The following is a 19607-nucleotide window of genomic DNA, read 5'->3' as shown; positions in this document are numbered from 1 at the left end:
TGCCATGACCTTGGTTTTCCTGCTGCTTCTGGTCGATGTTTTGTCTTAGCGGATTAGGGCACCACATTCCAGTCCGTCCTAACTCTCCTCTCCCACCAACGAATGGCAACTAAGAAACATAGTGAAAGTAAACATGGCATTTTGAAGTTGACACAGATATTTGAGGGTGGAAAAGCACTGGGGTCCAGCCAGCAAGGCAGACAGTATTTTATTTTTAAAGAATGTTTCTTGGGTGTTGATGGAGCTCAGAGGCATTATCAAGAACATTAATTAAGTTTAGACGGGTGCTTTCCCTCTCAACATGCTAGCTTCCCTATAACATTTCAATTAAAAGAATCTTTTTTAAAAAAACCTATGGGGCATGGACCTTGCCAGCTGTCACAGAGTATATTAGCAGGTATGCTGCTCTCTCTATATATATCTTTTGTTGTGTAAATTACCCAGGATCTAAAATATGTTAATTATCTAGGATATAAAATTTCATCTTAATTTCCCAGGATCTGAAATTGTGCTGCTACAGTTAAATGGACAGAATGCAGAGGAAAGTTTTTCCGTTAAAAAAAATGCATCAGGACATTGTTCTGGAAAAGTTAAAGTGATGCTTATATGCATGCCTACATGCATATAAACACACCTGAAAACCATCCTTTTCCCAAATTGCTGTTCCTTAACAGTTGCTGGGATAACATACATGTGGCTGGCTGGGTGGGTGTCTACCTACTTACCTACTATCATTCTTTGTAGATAGATTCTTGGCCAACTGAAGCCGTAGCACCTGAAAAATTATGGCTTGACATGTAGCCAACATTTTTGCAGACTGTTTTCATACAATTTGCATGGACCTCACTAGTCTGGTGCAGAGCAAAGGGTATTGGTATATGTGTATTAAAATAACAAGAGGAAGGAAGTGGTAAGAAGTAGAAAAGGCAGCTTTCTCTCTCTCTCTCTTTCTGTTGCTTTCTCTCTGTTTTTGAAAATACATCACACCAAATTTTGTCATTTTTTTTTGCTTGGCACTAGTAGCATCTTTTCTCTTGGTAGACTATGCTCAGGTGTAATTCCCATTGGTTTCAATAATTTGTCTTCTGAGTTTGGATGTATGGTTAACACAATTCACAGAAGAACGCTTATAAAACTTCACTTGCCCTTTTGACTTTTCTTCCCTGTAAGAACTCTGATTGTGGCCGATTGGTTTCGGGTCAGAATTGCTACCAAATTAATGACAGTTTTTTGTACCAGTGAAGATTCATGCAAGCCAAAGAGAGACTCTGTGTCTCTGTGACTTTAGATTCCACAATTGTCTATTTCCTTCCCTTCCCCCTGCTCAAAAAATCCAAATTCCTTAAAAAGACAAGAATAAATTAAGAATGCAGCATGTGTTATGTTCAAATGACTATGTATCCATGTGTGTTTCTTACAGCTGTGGTCCCTAATATAAGTTATATAGTTACAGTATTTTATGATGAGGAATTACAGTTTCTCTGATATATATGTTACATTGTTTTACTGCAGAAAAGTATTCTCCCATGCTGGTTTATGGTTTATACCTGGAGAATTAGGCCAATCTAGACACATCTGATGTAGAAATCACTGTAGAACAGGAGTGTCAAACTGGCGGCCCGTGGGCCAGATGCGTCAGATGCAGGCTATGGCCACCCCAGTTCTGCGAAGACAAAAAACATCACGAAAGATCACGTGATGGCAACATGACATGACGAGTTTGACACTTGTGCTGTAGAACAACAACAGGTGAAGTGTTAGGGCTTGGCATGAAAAACACAAACCTTTTCTCTATCACAATAGCACATGCAAAAATAGCAATAGGGCACAACACACCAAACATCACAATAGTTGAATAAAAGTTTTACTGATAGATAGGTCAATGCCAAATGGTACAAGAGTAGCGGTAATGAAACTGGAAAAGATTGTAAAATATCAGGTCTGAAATACAATGGTTATGGCATAAAAGGGCAGAACTTTTCCTCTTATTGTCACACCTGCCCAAACTTAGGCTCCTGGGTTAGAAAGACTCTTGATTCCATTTGTGCAAAAGGCATAGTTTTATTAAAGCCAAGTGGTTACAGTACAGCAAAAGCCAGAACTAAATTTTTGCATGAGAAGTTTTCCCAGTTAACTTCCCCTTTTACATTTCTCCTCCCTTTTGTCTTCCTATTGTCCAGTTACATTGGAAGAAGTTATTTTGGTAAGAGTCCCTGCAATGGCAGGCTGGATGGAGACCCATTCCATTCCATTCCCAGCCACTGGCCTTGGGATGGTAAGCCGATGTCTTGAGATGGCACATTGACTGGTTTCTGTTTCTCACAGCTCCCTCCTCTTATAGTCTATGGCAGTCTGGCTTCTAGCAAAGCAAGGCCAGAGCTCAGGATGGCAGTTCTGATACTTACTACTTACTGCAGCATTAGGAGCTATAACAATGGCATTGTTCTGTTCTACTCTACTCTACTCTACCTCTTCATTAATTTTGTTTCAGAGAAAATGTTACTGTACTTAGGAATGTTCAGAAGTTATGCATCAAGTGAGTATAAGGAAGTGTTTAGGAGAACTTGGCAACCAATTCAGACTTATAATTTATATAATAAATTGTCAAGGATGCCTGACTTTATCTACAAGGCTTCATTTTGCAATATGCCCTGTATAGTACTTGGGCCATTTTAGAATAAAACTTTAATTAACCATAAAGGTATTGATTATTTTATTACTATTAGCCCCTGGCAGTTGTGACTTGAAAGGCATTTCTGGGTTGTTTTTTTTGCACCAGGGAAGGAAAACTCTCTTTCAAGAGTTTTCTTATCTTCTTGTGCACAGCAGGAAAAGAGAAAAGGTTGGAGGAAGTTAGTTTTCACTTGGTTTGTATTTGCCTTTAATTAAGTGTAGGCAGCAGGGACTCTCTTTTCCTATTTTTTAAACTAAAAGTTGACAAATGTGTTTCTGAATCACCACACCATTTCTGAAAAAGCTGACAACAGACACACATGCTCTCACTGGATGCTAAAATTGCTTCCCTTAAAACTATAAAAGGCTCCACCAGGAATTAATTTAGAACTGATGCTGTCCCTCACAAAATTTCCACCTATACAATCAAATCATTTTGCCTGCCAGTGTCTGTTTGTGGGATTTTCAGTTGGACACTTTTGTTCTTTCCCCTATTTGAAAAAGAGCCACTTTTAATTAAAAGGAAAACAGCAACAACAATAGGAAGCTGCCTTTAAATCAAAGTGATAGATTCCATTCTTCTGTTCCCATTTCCAAAAATAAAGGTAGCCGTCCATCAGCATTCTTAGAAAGTAAAAGCAGATCTATGGGTTCACAGCTGCAAAACTGTGGCAAAAGAAAGCAAAGATAGTACCAATATTAATAAGCATCTTTTGCAATCCCAAATCACTGGAGCACCAGTTGAACACCATTGCGGCATTGACAAATCACCATCAGTCAATTGCAGAAGGCAGCTTTACTCGTAACAGCTTACATCCTGCAACAATACCTTTAACACCATCAAACCTCAACATCTGCCTATCCCGGGTCCTTGGGAAAAACTTGATAGGTGGACAAAACTGCCAAATCCAATCTAAACATCTGACTGGCACTGCGACAAACCAATATTAATAATAAATAGAAATGGAACATTCGGATTTTTATCGGCTTAGGCTTCTTTGAGATAGGGCTAGCCGGCAACTGAAATTTAATCATGCACATATTTTAATAAGCCAATTCCTGCAATACAAGCCTCCTTATTTTCAGAATGATGTTATTTATTTATCTGCCTGAGTACCTAGCATTTTCTTGGGCCAGAGACCAAGTCGGGCCCTGTTGATATTCCAGTGGTAGGCAAAAGAAAAGAGTCCATTTCTACCAAAAGAAAGAAAGAAAACCCCAAAATAGAATATGGAAAGGTATACATCATGTCTGGCTGGTCTTTCCCTTTTTGGTAAAGGTGACTCAAATACATTGGTTTTTTTCGCCAGTCTAGTCTCTATATATACACTTTTGGGGGAGGATTGTTTTGAATTGCTCACCTAATATGAGAGACGAGATCCTCTTCAGGATCCCTATTGGTCTTTCTCGTTTCTGTTCTGTTCTGTTCTTTTCTCTTCTTTTCCACTACTGCCCTTAATTCTGAAATTATGAATCTTTTTTTGTGCCCAGGAGCAAAAATCAAGAACAAAATAAAACAAAAAGTATTTTCAATAAAAGTAGTTTGCCTTATCATCATCATCATCATCATCATCATCATCATCATCATCATCATCATGATTTTGTAAACCTAAAATGACTCAGACACAGGGATGAAATGCTCTCGGTTTGCCCTGGTTCGCCCAAATCAGTAGTAAAAAAAGGCTACTGTTTCGCTGAACTGGTAGTAAAAAATGTAAAAAAAAAAAAAGTTCCGACGATCAGGTGTGCATCACCCGATCTTCGGAACTTTTCTTTTTTACTTTTTTTAGCATTTTTTTACTCTGGTTCTCTGGAACCAGTAGTTAAAAATGCTTTAAAAAGTAAAAAAAAAGTTCCGAAGAGTGCGCGTCGCTCACCTAATCGTCGAAAGTTTTTTTAAAAAAACTTTTTAGGCTTTTTTTTACTACCGATTTTCCAGAACTGGTAGTAAAAATGCTTTAAAAAAGTTTAAAAAGGGAGGGGGAGGGGGGCTCCAACAATCACAGCTGTGCCCTGTGATCCTCAGAGCCTTTTTTTAACTTTTAAAAGCATTTTTTAACAACCACCAAAAAAAAACCTGCTGGAGTTTCAGATGATGATTAGTAATTTTTAGCAATGACATATTTTTAATCATGGTATATATAGATTGATTTTATATTTCATATTGTTGCACACTGAATAGACTACTATACAGTGTAAGCATAACTTTTTTATGCACTGGGAAGTCAAAAAAATTGTGTGGCTTGGTTTATTGCAATATTCACCTTATTGTGGTGGTCTGGAACCAAATCTGCAATATCTCCAAGGTGTGCTGGTAATTCTGTGAGTAATTAATTTTGAAAGTCCCAAAGATGATTACTTTCAAACCGACAGGAAATATTTGCCTGGGTTTTCAGGAATTTCTGAGCCATTTGTTGCCAAAAACCCAGTCCTGATTTAAATGTCTGCTTTCCTTCTTCCCTCACACAAATTTTGTTTCAGCAAAAATATGGAGGGGGGGGTGTTGTTTAACTCTTGCTATCTTGGCAAATGACATCATTTGGCTGTTCTCAAAAAAGCAAAGATGAGTTGGACTTAGGTAGTACTTTGTTGAAAGACTACAAGAAAATTCCGAAGCTCTAACCTAGAATGAGAAGTCAAAAAGCCCTGGAAGAAGGCAATAACCAACCAGAATAACAAAGTTGGAAGAGACTATGGAGGTCTTCTAGTCCAAGCTTCTGCTCAAGCAGAAGTCCTTATACCATCCCGGATAAAGGGATGCTCTTCTTCTTAAAAGCCTCCAGTGATGGACTACCGACAACTTCTGAAGGCCAGCCATTCCACTGCTTAATTGTTCTCACTGTCAGGAAATTTCCACTTCTTCTCAAGAAAAATATATGGATACTTCTGTTTGTTAGCTAACAATCAAGATCAATTCAGGACATTCTTCTCACAACCTTGTAGCTTAGTAGGTTTCTGCCAGTAGGACTTAGTCCACCTTTATTATTTTTTTAAAGGATTGCTTTAATTCATCAACATTCACCTGTGGGCAGCTGTCTTTGCATAATTTTTAATGTTTAGAGAATAGAGCTGGAAGGGACCTTGGAGGTCTTCTAGTCCAGCTCCCTGCTCAAGCAGGAAAACCTATACCATTTCAGATAAGTGACTGTCTAGTCTCTTCCTAAAAACCTCCAGTGATGGAGCACCCATGATTTCTGAAGGCAAGCTGCTCCACTGGTTAATTGTTCTCACTGTTAGGAAGTTTCTCCTTAATTCCAGGTTTCTTCTCTCTTTGGTTAGTTTCCAACCATTGTTTCTTGTCTTGCCTTCTGGTGCTTTGGAGAATAGCCTGAATCCCTTTGCTTTGTGGCAGCCCCTGAGATATTGGAACACTGCTATCATGTCTCCCCTAGTCCTTCTTTTTATTAAACTCTTCTTTGTGGCAGTCCCTCAAATACTAGAATAACTCCTATCATGTTGTGTACTACTTTGAGATACTTCTCATGACAGGCTTAGAAATCAACTCTGCAATCTGAAAATAATGATTTTCGGGAAGTTCTTAGACATGGAGATCTTGAAGTCATCATTTCACTCTCTTTCCCTTGAGGAGAATCCAAAGCTGGCGGTTCCCTCAAAATAGATGCTCCCAGGGTTCCTCTTTGCGCAGAGCGTAGGAAGGTTTTTAGTAAGAACGTCACATGTATTTTTTTTTAATCATTCAGAATTAAAAGACCATTTTAAATATTTTATAAAAAGTTATTTATCATAAAAGAGAGCTTGGTCTGGGACAAGCCAAAAGAGACTTTATGAATCATCAACCACAAACTCTTATGCTGGTTTAATGACGAAATCCACATTTTTGCGGGTGAATCCAGTCTGCTAGCACATGTGTAAGAACTGTGTACCAAGTTAATGAAGTTATTTGCACAAATAAAACCTGCAGGCTTGTCCCCTTGTCTTTCTTAATTTCATACAAAGGATGTGAAAGGTTTTTTTTCGTTGGCGGGGGGAAGGAGCTTTTGAATATTGAATGCTAGATTCGTGAAAGCAAAATGGGTTCAAAAGACTGCGTGTCTCGTGGGTTCTTCTTCCTTAAGCAGACTATGGAACGCTGCCAGCCAATCTAGAAATTGCATGTGGTCTTTTTCTGCGAAAGGGGGGTAGGTAGTGATGGTGATGGTGGATTAATCTAGGCAGAGAAACCTCCTGCTGACTATTAAAATAGAGAACAAAGAAAAAGAAACTTTAAAAAAAAGCCATAGATGCTATTAGTTTGATGTTTCTGTGCTCTGATCTCCTTGCCCTGCCTGTTTTGTACAGTTTAATCAGTTTTTTTTTAAAAAATAATAATAATATGTGGACCAAGTAATTGAAAACAAATTTACCGTGTCTTAGACCATCAAGTTCCCTTTCAGCTAAATGGTTGGCTATGCGGTAGATTCATCTGCTTTCAATTTTCGGTGATGTGAGAAATATAGAATGGCTTGATTTGTAATTGTGAGTGTTAATAATGAAAGAGATATTCTCTGGTCTGGAGTCTGCACAGAAATTCTGGCTCTGTTATGCTTCACGTAATGAAATCCATTTCAAAAGCTGCTGTTATTCTTTACTGAGCTTTTTTATGCTCGGTTCACTTTTTAAATAAACCCAGGGCTTCTTTTACTTCCTCCAAACATAACGTCGCGTACAGGATACATAAATATTTACGTAGAGAAAGATTGCCATGAACATTTTTAAAAACTTGTTTGTTTAAATACATTTGATAAAGTTTTGTTTCGGCCTGTCACCATCAGTGTCAAAACAGTAGGAAACAGTTTTTAATCCAGACATGTACTTTATGGAGGGCTCTGCTTTTATTATTATTATTATTTATTAGATTTTTATACCGCCCTTCTCCCGAAGGACTCAGGGCGGTTTACAGCCAAAAATAAGAACACAAGCAATATACAATTAAAACAAAATTAAAAAACTTATTATACAATTGGCCGAAAATTTAAAAATATATAAAATCTAAAAACCCTTAAAATTCATCTAGAAATTTAAAATCTAAAAGTTTAAAATTTAAAATTTGAATTTAAGCCAGCCCCGCGCGAGTAAATAAATACGTTTTCAACTTGCGGCGAAAGGTCCGAAGATCAGGCACTTGGCACAAGCCAAGGGGAAGTTCGTTCCAGAGGGTAGGAGCCCCCACAGAGAAGGATCTTCCCCTGGGGGCCGCCAGCTGGCATTGCTTGGCGGACAGCACTCTGAGAAGTCCCTCTCTGTGTGAGCGTACGGGTCGGTGGGAGGCATGGGATAACATTTGGGGGAAGTGCTTCATTTGGGGGAGGGGATTTGGGATGTATGTTGTCATTTTCTTTTTAAATTTCTGATGGTAAATAATCATTTGATGGAAAACTGAAAATCCAAAGGTTTGGGGGAGATCTTTTTGTTGCCCCTTGGAGTTCCTTAAGTCAAGCTGTTAATAATAGTTTTTTTGGCAAGTTCTAAACTACAGGCCGTTCCCAACCTCAAAATCTACAATATATTGTTTGTAAACCTTCATTTCAGCTCATGTGACTTTAGGTTTTTCAAAGAGGCATTGCCCACAGTATGGCTGTTACTACGTATGTGGCTTAAAAGAGTTTTCAGAGAGTTTAAAGGGGGAAAAAAGTATTCCAAGGAAGATAGAAAATATATCAAAAGGCAGTCCCTATGTTTTAACTCCCATCAGAGCTGATAAGGTCTCTGTTCTTGGTCAGACAATGTTAGGTTTTGTATGGCCCCTGTACTTCCAAGATTAGGAAGTGGCTTTCTGACTTTTGATGTGTCTGCTAACGTAGCATTTGCCCCCTTCCCACACATGTCTGTCATTCAGATCTCTGTGGAAAGGCTTTTAAAGAAATTCTGAGGAAGGCAATTAGAAGATTAGTAACATCAGCAAGAGGTGGGACTGAATGCGCCTGAGAGAAAGGAGATGTTAAATGTCATTTACACTACCTTAAGCGTACAGTTAATCAGATAGATCAAAGATATGTATATATTTATTAGGGCTGTGTAAATCATTCCATGGAGGTACTTTGCTCTGCATCCGCTTCTGAAGTAGCCACAACTGTTCAGAAGCTTGGTGAGACTGTTTTGAGGTCCTCTGTTGTGACCCAGGCCCAAGTAGGTAGTAATAAACTCAGTCAGTTTAAAAACAAACAAACCTTATTAGAACAGCTGAGAATTAACTCATTCTCAACGTAGTCCAAACTAAATCAAGCAAATTCTTCAGTTTCATCACCAACCTTGGTCTAATTAGGCAAACTGCCAAAGGCCTTTCTTGGCAAAAGTTCAAAAACAGAAGACACCAACAAGAAATAAATGCAGCAAGACAAAGCTATCAACGTTGTTTTCCGGCAAAGAACCCAAACGCCATTGGTGATCTTTAAAGCCTTATGGGAGGGGCCAATCATCTCTTGGCCCTATTCCTGAGTCATCCTCTTTGCTTTAACTGCTCTTGCCTTCTGGCAGCTCTTCTCATGTATGCATTAGGAATAGGCTCCTCCTGTTCCTCTGCCTCACTACTGTCAGCCTCTGGAGGCTCTGGAGTCCGCACACCACTCCCTGATGGCACCACCTCTGCCTCTGATGCAGAGCCCTCATCCAGGCCTTCCCCAGCCTCCAGGACTGGCCCATGTTCTTCCTCAGCCTCATCACTGTCTGACTCCGTTGCCAGCTCCGTAGTCTGCTGGCGGACCACAACATCGTCCTGTGATCTTCTGGGAAAGGCTATGCACATCCGAGACACATCACTGCCCAACTGCAGGCCTAGAAATCATGGGACAGTCTCTACACAACTATGCCAAGCTTTCAAGAAGTTGTAGCTGTTTTGCAGCTTTAAGAATAGATTTCCACTCTGCTTTCCCACGATCATAGCTTTACATTAAGGAAAGGTTAAATTTCTTCCTAATGTTTGATTGTACTGTTTGTTTGGATAGGTTTGCACTTTTGTTGGTTACAATTGCTTTTACGGTTGCACATTTTGCAAATTCACTCAACCTGAAAGTGACATTTTAAATAAGAGACACCACTGCTAGACAACCTCAGCTTCTCCCAAAGGGGATTGTACTTTTCCTGTATTGGGATTGTATTTGGTGAGAGACAATATTTAGGCCTATAATGGTGTACCTTTTTGTGTGATTGACCTGTGCTTCCTCTTCCTCTGTTTCTGAGCTTCACGCAAAGGATGGGTGCGAGCATTTCCTGTCATTTCTCAAAACCTGGGAGAGACAGGAAGCACAAGTTATTTGTGCATCCTCTCAAACCTTTTCTACAGAACATGCAAAGTGTGACTGCATTTCTCAGTAGATCAACAGCAGAAGTCGTTGCACTCAACGTAAAATGACTTGACAGCTCTATGTAATCTTGCTTTGCAGGGCTGGCTTCAGGGGTGAAATCCAGCAGGTTCTGATAGGTTCTGGAGAACTGGTGGCGGAAATTTTGAGTAGTTCAGAAAACCGGCAAGTGGGTGGGAATGGAGATTTTGCAATATCCTTCCCCCAGGAGTGGGGAGGGAATGGGGATTTTGCAGTATTCTTCTCCTGGAGTGGGGTGAGAATGGAGATTTTGCAGTATCCTTCCCCTGCCACACCCACCAAGCCATATCATGTCCATCAAGCCACACCCACAGAACCAGTAGTAAAAAAAATTTGGATTTCACCACTGGCTGGCTTCATATTTTAATGGGAAGTCTTAGAAAAACGTCCCGTGTCAGTCTGTTCTATGTTGTCAAATCAACATAGTGTACTGAAAAATAGCAGTGAGAGGTTGTTGAACAACAATGGTTGGGCTTGTCCACGAGATCAGATGCACGCCATTTCAGAGTAGTGTCATAACAGGAACTTTGTGGAAAGATGGCTTCTGCTAAGTATCGATCAAGGCCAAGAAAGCAATCATTTTGGAATCTGGCACAGACATCAGGATACACTAGACTTTACTGAGCATTGAGATCCAAATAGTTAAGCAGAGGTGTTGCATACTAAAGGTAAAAGTAAAAGTTTCCCCTTTCCAATCATGTCCAATTCTAGGGAACAGTGCTCATTTCTAGGGATGGGCTTCAAATATTTTAGCAAGGGGTTCTCTGCCCAGTTGCTGGGTGGGCATGGCTATGGTGGGCGTGGCTAGTTGGCCTCCTGTACCACGGGGGGGGGCATTTTTGTCCTCCTTTCTTCAAGCCTCAGGGAGGGAAAAATGGCCTCCCAGGCTCCGGAGGCCCTCTGGAAGCCAGAAACGGGCCCATTTCTGGTCTTTCTGAACTTCTGGTAGGCCCAGTTTGTACTAATATAAGTGTAATGTATCTTTAAAAGTTTTGGCGGGAAAATAGCACGTTGCTGATTGGTTGAAGCCTCCGGCTAAACTGTATACAAAGAGAGGTTTTTCCCAGCACTGGCTGCTGGGTTCACCATATAGTAAAGAGCTGTTGTCACTATCCTGGTCTCCTGCCTCGTTATTGCCCGAATTTAACACTGGCGACGAAGGTGGGATCTCGAGGCTAAGAGCGCCAGGAAAAGAGCTGAACTCACCAGGAAGACGCGAACCCAGCAAACAAGGGGCGGAAAGCAGCGATGTCTGGCTACACACCGCCAGCGCCATTTGACCCAGCCAAGGAAAAATGGGGGTCATACATGGCTCGTTTCGAGTGTTTCCTCGAGGCGAACGAACTTCAAGGAGTTTCAGACAACAGGAAACGAGCGTATTTCCTGAGCCACTGCGGTCCAGAAGTTTTCGACACCGCAGAATCCCTGGCGGAGCCAACGCCGGTACAGTCGGTACCGTGGCAAACTCTGCAGAATTTATTGAAAGCCCATTATGCACCAACGCCGTCCAAGTATGTGCAACGGTTCGAATTCGGGGAGCGCAGACAGCAAGAGGGCGAGTCCATCAGCGCATACATGGCCGCCCTGAGGAAAGCCTCAAAACATTGCAGTGCGAGACTTGGATGAGGCATTGCTGGAGCAACTCATCCGCGGGGTCAGGGACATCCGTTTGCGGAGGCGGCTGCTGTCTAAAAGCAACCTAACGCTGGCAAACGCCTTGGACAAAGCCAGGGCTCACGAGATGACTACCCAAGCGGCGGAAACCCTACAAAAGCCGCTCGCACCAACGGCTGGTGCGAAATCAACCCCGGTCCACAACGAGGAGATCCAGGCTGAGTCGGACGGTGAGGAAGAGGAAGGAGTCTTCCACACGGGAGGCGGAGAAAGAAGACCGGGGTGACTGCGCGAGTTGCGGAGGGCAACACCAACGACAACAATGCAAATTTAAGGATGCGGTGTGTCGGTGCGAAAGGAAGGGCACATAGCACAGGCCTGTCGAGCACCCCAACCTTCCGCCAAAAATTCAAACCGGCCAATCAGGCGCGGGAGCGGCGGCCCGTGATTGGTCAGTTAAAAAGGCGCGAAGTTGAATCACTGTCGTGAGAGTGGGTCACGCATCAACACGCCTAGAGAAAAAAATCTTTACAAAGGCAAAGATTGAGGGGGTGCCGTGCCGATTGGAGGTGGACACCGGCTCATCGATCACGATCATGTCCTGGGACAATCTCGTGAGAGCCTTACCCGCCATCGCAGCGCAAGCTGCAACCACAGAAATTAAAGGTACAAGACTACCAAGGGAATCGCATCCCTGTTCGAGGGGTAACGTCCGTCCACGTCGAGTATGGACATACAAGAAAACTCTGCCCATCACCATAGTCGATGGGACCCTGCCAAGCTTGTTGGGACTGGACTGGTTCCGAGCATTGGGCATGGGAGTGACTGGAATCTTCAGAAACGAAGTCAACCTCAAAGACGCACTCGTGAAAGAATTTGGGGCGTTTTCAGAGACTGCCTGGGCAAGTACACGGGACCCCTATCTCTTTAACTTAGACCCCAAGTTGCCCTATCCGTCTAAAGGCTAGGAGGGTCCCGTTAGCCCTAAAGCCCAGGATTGACCGGGAACTGGACAAGCTAGTAAACCAGGAATTCTAGTGCCAGTTGACCATGCTAAGTGGGAGACCCTATAGTCACCCCAGTCAAACCGGACGGGTCGGTCCGGTTGCGCTGACTACAAGGCAACGCTCAACAAAGCGTTGCAAAGAGTGCTTACCCGTCCGGTGGTACAGCACTTACTGCACTCAATGGGGCAAGGGCAAGTTTTGCCAAGCTAGATTTGGCCCAAGCCTATCAACAGCTGCCCGTAGATAGCAGCACAGCGAGCGCAGACAATTGTGACTCACAGAGGGGCTTTTAAGTGTACCCGGTTACAGTTTGGGGTTAGTGTGGCTCCAGGGTTATTTCAGAACCTAATGGGCGGCTATTGCAGGGCCTACCAGGGTGGTACCATACTTTGACGATGTACTGGTATCCGCTGAGAATCTAGAGGAATTAGGGGTAAGGCTGCGAAAAGTTTTGGGCATTTTCCGGTCTGCCGGTCTCACAGTTAAACTGAACAAATGCCAGATCGGGGTTGAGTCTGTGGAATTCCTGGGCTACGGATAGACAGGAAGGATTCACCCACTGAGAGCAAGGTACGGGCCATCAGGAAGGCCCCGGTTCCAAAGAACAAAACGGAGTTACAGGCATTCTTAGGTCTGGTCAATTTCTCGCAGTATTCTTAAGGAATAAGGCAACAGTAGCCGAGCCGCTGCATAAATTACTAGCAAAGACGGCTGCATGGTCTTGGGGAAAGGCGGAAGCTAGGGCATTCGAAGGGTAAAGAATCTCCTATCGGTGATAGCCTCCTTATCCAATACAATGGCACGCTGCCATTAGTGTTAAGCTGCGATGCATCTCCCTATGGGGTGGGGCAGTGCTCAGCCACAGGTTACCAAATGGCACAGAAGCCCCTATTGCATATTACTCCCGAACCATGTCATCAGCTGAAAGGAATTATAGCCAGCTTGATAAGGAAGCCTTGGCTATAGTCTCCGGAGTAAAGAAATTCCATGAATATGTATTCGGTCGTGATTTCGAAATCATCACGGACCATAGACCTTTGCTAGGTCTGTTGGCAGGCGACCGCCCAACGCCCGTGGCACTTTCGCCAAGACTGACCCGATGGACTATCTTCCTGGCAGCGTATTCTTACAAATTACTACACCGGCCAGGAAAGGAATTAGGGCATGCAGGCGCCCTGAGCAGATGCCCGTTACCAGAGACTATCGAAGACCCCACTCCAGGGATACCAGTTCTGCTAATTGACTCTTTGGACTCTGGCCCAGTCACATCCAAAGAGGTGGCTCGGGCTTCGTATAAGGACATTACAATAAGAACTGTAATTGGTTGGGTACAAAGAGGTTGGCCCGCTGCGCCGGGCGAGCGTTTTAAAGAGTTTGTAAAAAAACGTGGGGAACTCTCGGCTCAAGGGGGGTGCCTGCTATGGGGGGATCGAGTGGTGATCCCGGAGAAATTGAGGAAAAAGGTATTGGATCTCCTTCACGAAGGCCACCCAGGGATCGTGAGGATGAAGGGTCTAGCGAGAAGCTATGTGTGGTGGCCCTAATGGACTCGGAAATTGCTGAAAGGGTAGGAAATGCCAGGCCTGCCAGGAGTCAGACCGCTACCCCAACGGCCCCGATTCGGGAATGGGAGAGACCCCAGGGCCCTGGTCTAGGATCCATATCGATTTTGCGGCCCTTCCACGGCCAAACCTTTCTGGTAGTAGTCGATGCCTACTCCAAATGGCTGGAAATCATTCTCATGAGATCCATGACAGCCGAGGCCGTGATTTCAGTCCTCGGCACCTATTTGTAACCCACGGGTTGCCCGACACTTTAGTCTCCGATAACGGCCCGCAATTCACGGCAACCCAGTTTGAGGGTACTTGGCAGAGGAGGGCATCCGACATGTCCTCTCGGCGCCTTTCCACCCTGCGATGAACGGCCTTGCAGAACGTTTCGTTCGGGCGCAAAGAAGCATTGTCCAGAATCAGGCCAGGCGATTGGCAAACAAAATTGATACATATCTAGCAGTCCAACACAGAACCCCTGTGTAACAACTGGCGCAGCCCGGCAGAGCTATTAATGGGTCGAAGCTTAGGTGCCCACTAGACCGTTTAAACCCAAACTACACACCAGACGGTTACAAAGGGGCACGGTAAAACAAGAGAGATGGCAGTAGGCGACCTAGTGTGGGCACACAACTACAGCGAGGCCCGACCTGGTTAGCAGGAAAAATCCTAGAAATAACAGGACCAAAATCATATCTAGTAGAGATAGAGGATGGCCGGGTATGGAAGCGCCACATAGACCAAATAAGGAAACGATAACCGTAAAGCAGAATCAGACGAAACAGACCCTGACTATTCAATGCATAAATCCACAGCTGACTCAAACCCGGGGCAAACGCGGGACTTATCTGAGTTCCAGGAGGTCCAGCGACGCCAACCGGTGCCTTCGGAAAACAACAGGGACGACTCTGCAAATAATCCAGGGCCGGATGGCCTAGAGGAGGAGCTGAGAGGAACAAACAGTCCCTCCGGTCAGCTCGACTCACTCCCAGAAAATGCATTGCGCAGGTCCGAAAGAGTCAGGAGACGCCCAGTCTACTTGCGTGATTACGTTGACAAATAAGATGTTAATTTCATGTAAATATTGGTAAAGTGTTTTCTGGGAGGGAAGGAGTGTAATGTATCTTTAAAAGTTTTGGCGGGAAAATAGCACGTTGCTGATTGGTTGAAGCCTCCGGCTAAACTGTATATAAAGAGAGGTTTTTCCCAGCACTGGCTGCTGGGTTCACCATATAGTAAAGAGCTGTTGTCACTATCCTGGTCTCCTGCCTCGTTATTGCCCGAATTTAACAATAAGCATCTCCTCTCTGGACATAGGTATGACCTGTGTGTGTTGTATTTATATATTGTACAGCCACATGATAAATTACACACACACACATACAAACTTCCTTGGTTTTGATCTAATCATAATTACCAATTATTTCTTTTTCTGGTAGATTATTTCCAGCTATTGAAAAGCAGGAAATGCTCTGTAAGCTGGAAATGTAAACTTCCAAAACTTTTGGCTAAGCATTCAGTCGATGCCTTACTTTTGAAATTAAGCCTTCAAAGTTAGCTTTGAAGTTTTTCCTTGCATTATAAGAAAGATTCTAGATGTCCTGTCTTGGAAGTGTTTTGCTGTTGTTATTGTTTTTCCAGAAAGGAAAAAGGTGCAATGATTTTCTCCAGAAAAACAATCAAGAGATTCAATATTTCAGGTGACAGCATTTGCTTGTGAGAAGAGCAACAAAGGGGACTGGAGGCTAAAATATATAAAGAATGGTTGCTGGAATTAGGTTATGTCTAGTTTAATGAAAAGAAGGACTAGGGGAGACATGATAGCAGTGTTCCAATATCTCAGGGGTGTTATAAGGAAGAGGGAGTCAAACTATTCTCCAAAGCACCTGAAGGCAGGACAAGAAGCAATGGGTGGAAACTAATCGAGAGAAGCAACTTAGAACTAAGGAGAAAGAACAATTGATCAGTGGAACAACTTGCCTCCAGAAGTTGTGAATGCTCCAACACTGGAAGCTTTTAAGAAGAGATTAGGCAACCATTTGTCTGAAATGATACAGGGTTTCCTGCCTGGGCAGGGGGTTGGACTAGAACACCTCCAACTCTGTTATTCTATTCTATTCTATTCTATTCTATTCTATTCTATTCTATTCTATTCTATTCTGTTAAGTTGGCCTCAGCTAGTTGTTCCACGGTGAGTTGACTGCAGCAAGACAGCAGTGGCAAGTTTCCCTAGATCTTTCCACTCACCATTTTCAGGGAATATGTCCTCCGATGCAATTTTTATCTCATCCCTAGCCCTAGACACAACTTATGTACATGACTTGAGCAATTGAGTTTTAAGGTGTTTTGTCATTTGTACATTTTGTGATGCCTCACTGATGACATGGGTGATGGTGCAACCTGGCACTGCATCTGCTTTCATTTCGCCATTTCACCATGCTGACCTCTTCTTTCTGGTCACTGGACAGTGCCTTCTGTGGCCATTTTGGCTTGGGCTGCAGCCTGCAAGGGAGGTAGGGAATCTGGCTTTTGTAGGGACCTTACCCAGAATCTCTACATATAAAATTAAGAATTTCATTTTTAATGTGTGCCAGTGTGTTCACAGAAAAAAAATGACAATAAAGGCTATCTTATCTTACAACGTAGGTTTTCTCAAACTTGGCGACTTTAAGATGTGTGGACTTTAATTCCCAGAATTCTGCAGCATAGAATAATATTACTCTGGAACACTGTTAACACATGTTAGTGATCAGTCCCGTTTGTCTGATGTTTTTCTTTTGCATCTTATTGTATATGTTTTTATTCAAATTGTATTTTTGGTGTGTTTTACTGTAATCTACCCTGAGAGCTTCAGCTACTGTGTGGTTTTAAAATATAAATTTAAAAATTTGCTTTTCTGCTGACTTGAGTACTGGAGGCATATTCAATAATGTGGTTGTGACAAAAAGCCCACAACGAAGACTGGAAATGATAATCAAGATCTATAACGGTTATAATCTGACTGATTTTGGTTTCGTTTTTAGGTGAGCAAAATGTCTTTGATTAATGAATTGTAGCCATTAACTGACTAATTGTTGTAGCTTTTCTCTCTCTTTCTCAATTTCGCTGGTGCTTTCACTTTTACCAATGCCTAGACTCTTATGTTTAACAGTCATAATAATTCTGTGTACATGCAAGGTTCTTTTTCTCATAATAGGGAAGTTACAGCTACTTTCTTTTCCCTTTTGATACAATGGCTTCACTCTCTCCCTCCCCCCCATCCCCCACCCTGCACATCCATATACACATTTAGTGCACAGGTGTCTAAGTGAGCGTATGGAATCTAGGCATTTTTTTCATATTTTGAAAGACATTTTAAAAATGGTTGATGATTCTGTGCAGTTTAATAAGTTACATCCCAATTATGAAGACCGCAAAGATGCTAAGAGCAAACATTTTACCAAGTAACGTAAGGTTGGAAACTTCCAAACGGTTCCTATTAGAACTACCACACATCTCCTGTTTGGAAAATAAATCAGGAATAGTCATATTTCAGTCTTGCCAAACAAAGCTGCAAGAGATAGTAATATTATTGCTCAGTATTCTTCATTAGTTAATTAATCCATGTTCTTTTGTACGCAAAACTATTTTAGCCTGAAGGGAAGGAAAAGAACCATATTTCTTCGTTCTAAAAAATTTCCTGCCTGTTTATCTTGAGGTGTTTTTCAGTCAAGCAGGGAATAAGATGAGCTATTATAAGCTTTTCGTGTTCTTTATCTGATACTGTTAAGACATTTCAATTCTTGCTCTATTTGTCGTTGAGGTAATTGTGTAAATGGTTTGTTCTTTTGCCAGCTTCATGGTTATGTGGACCACAAGCCCTTGGGCCTTCAGATCTTCATTGGAACAGCAGATGAGAGGATTCTTAAGCCACATGCTTTTTACCAAGTCCATCGCATCACAGGAAAAACAGTCACTACCACCAGCTTTGAGAAAATCATTGGCAACACCAAAGTGCTAGAAATCCCTCTGGAGCCAAAAAACAACATGAAAGCAACGTAAGGATCTATATTACAAAATGTTGTAAGATAGCAACAGAGGAGAACTTAACACAATTAATGTAAAAGATGCCTGTATTTAATTTGTAGAGAAAACTTTCAAGTGTAAATCCACTTTGCTTTACATGTACATATATACATGTACTGCAGTTCAGTAGTAGAATAATTCAAGTGGATACAGAAAGGATCCCCTTCAATCCCTGAACAGAGGGGATCTTGCCCATTAGAGGAAAGATCATTTTCTACTGGAGATCTTGTTAGCAGATAACTCACAGTTTTGAAAAAAAAAATGTCATTTTTCCTGGAAACGCCTATATCTCAAGGCCCATAACTGCAGAGTCTTTTTAGTGCAAACCCCTGATCATTAGATGCTCTGATTTCTGCACCAGGAGAACTTTCTGATTTGGCAGCCCTTGGGGGAAGAGGACAATTCAATTAATCAGCCTCTTCCCAACATGAATTAGCATTTGAATTGACTTCTTTCCCTCATAGGTTTTGAACTGAGACGAGCATCAAATGGTCTAGTACAGTTTTGCCAATCTCAGTTTCATTGAGGGCCACATCAGGGTTGTGCTTGATCTTGGGGGGTTGGGTGGGTGTGGCTAGGGTGGGCGTGGCCAGCTCAACGTCACTCGTATCGGGGGCGCCTGTGGAGGCCTGAGGGCTCTGCCAGCGTAAATGTGCTCCCAAGGTCTGTTTTAGGCTGTGATGGCCTCCTGCAACCCTCTGCCAGTGAAAAAAGAGCTCGGGAGGGTTGCATGCAGCCCTCCCAAACTCTGTTTTTAGTGGCAGAGGGACTGTGGGCTGGTCCTTCACTGTTTCCAAGATGGCCCCATGGATCTAAGCACCCCACAGGCCAGATCTGGCCCCTGGGCCTCGAGTTTGACACCCCTGGTCTTATACTGAGCATTCATGTTTGGATGGATAGATGGATGGATGGATGGATGGATGGATGGATGGATGGATGGAAGGATGGAAGGAAGGAAGCAATAGTATAGCTACAGTAATGCTACTTGCTCAAGTTGTGCAAATTTGGAGAATATATGTAGTTCAGGATTGAACTGTAGGTTCTTGATGGTCTAGAACAGGGTTGTCAAACTCCTGGCCTGCACACGCTGGCCATGCTCACACCCAGTTTAGCGAAGAGAAAAGAAGTCCCGATATGTCACGTGATGCCACCATGACGACGTGAATTTGACACCCCGGTCTAGAAACAAAATGCCCATAGTAAGAAAACTAAATTTAGAAAATATCACGACTCCAGTGAATCATTGTTCCATGAGGGATAATGACATTGATAAGAAAAATATTGAAGAAAAAGACTGAAAACTCACTGCAATATATTCCCTAGAATAATGGAGAGTTGTAGACTTAGGAATATTTGTATCAGCCAGCACTATCGGAGTG

At 42.7% G+C, this 19607-nt stretch overlaps 1 protein-coding gene across 16 annotated transcripts in view; it reads left to right on the top strand.

Moving 5' to 3' along the window:
• NFATC2 (nuclear factor of activated T cells 2) overlaps positions 1-19607 on the top strand; it is a 233824-nt gene that overhangs the window by 66793 nt on the left and 147424 nt on the right. For all 16 annotated transcript variants that reach the window (XM_058175788.1, XM_058175795.1, XM_058175784.1 and 13 more), the window contains exon 4: positions 17998-18200. In XM_058175788.1, the coding sequence (XP_058031771.1) occupies positions 17998-18200 (203 nt within the window). The remainder of the gene's footprint in view (positions 1-17997; positions 18201-19607) is intronic.

The sequence above is a fragment of the Ahaetulla prasina genome, chromosome 3 (assembly GCF_028640845.1).
Source record: "Ahaetulla prasina isolate Xishuangbanna chromosome 3, ASM2864084v1, whole genome shotgun sequence".
In the NCBI taxonomy this organism is placed as follows: Eukaryota; Metazoa; Chordata; class Lepidosauria; order Squamata; family Colubridae; genus Ahaetulla; species Ahaetulla prasina.
The sequence above is the reverse complement of the archived record's forward strand: the minus strand, read 5'-3'. Positions and strand labels throughout refer to the sequence as shown.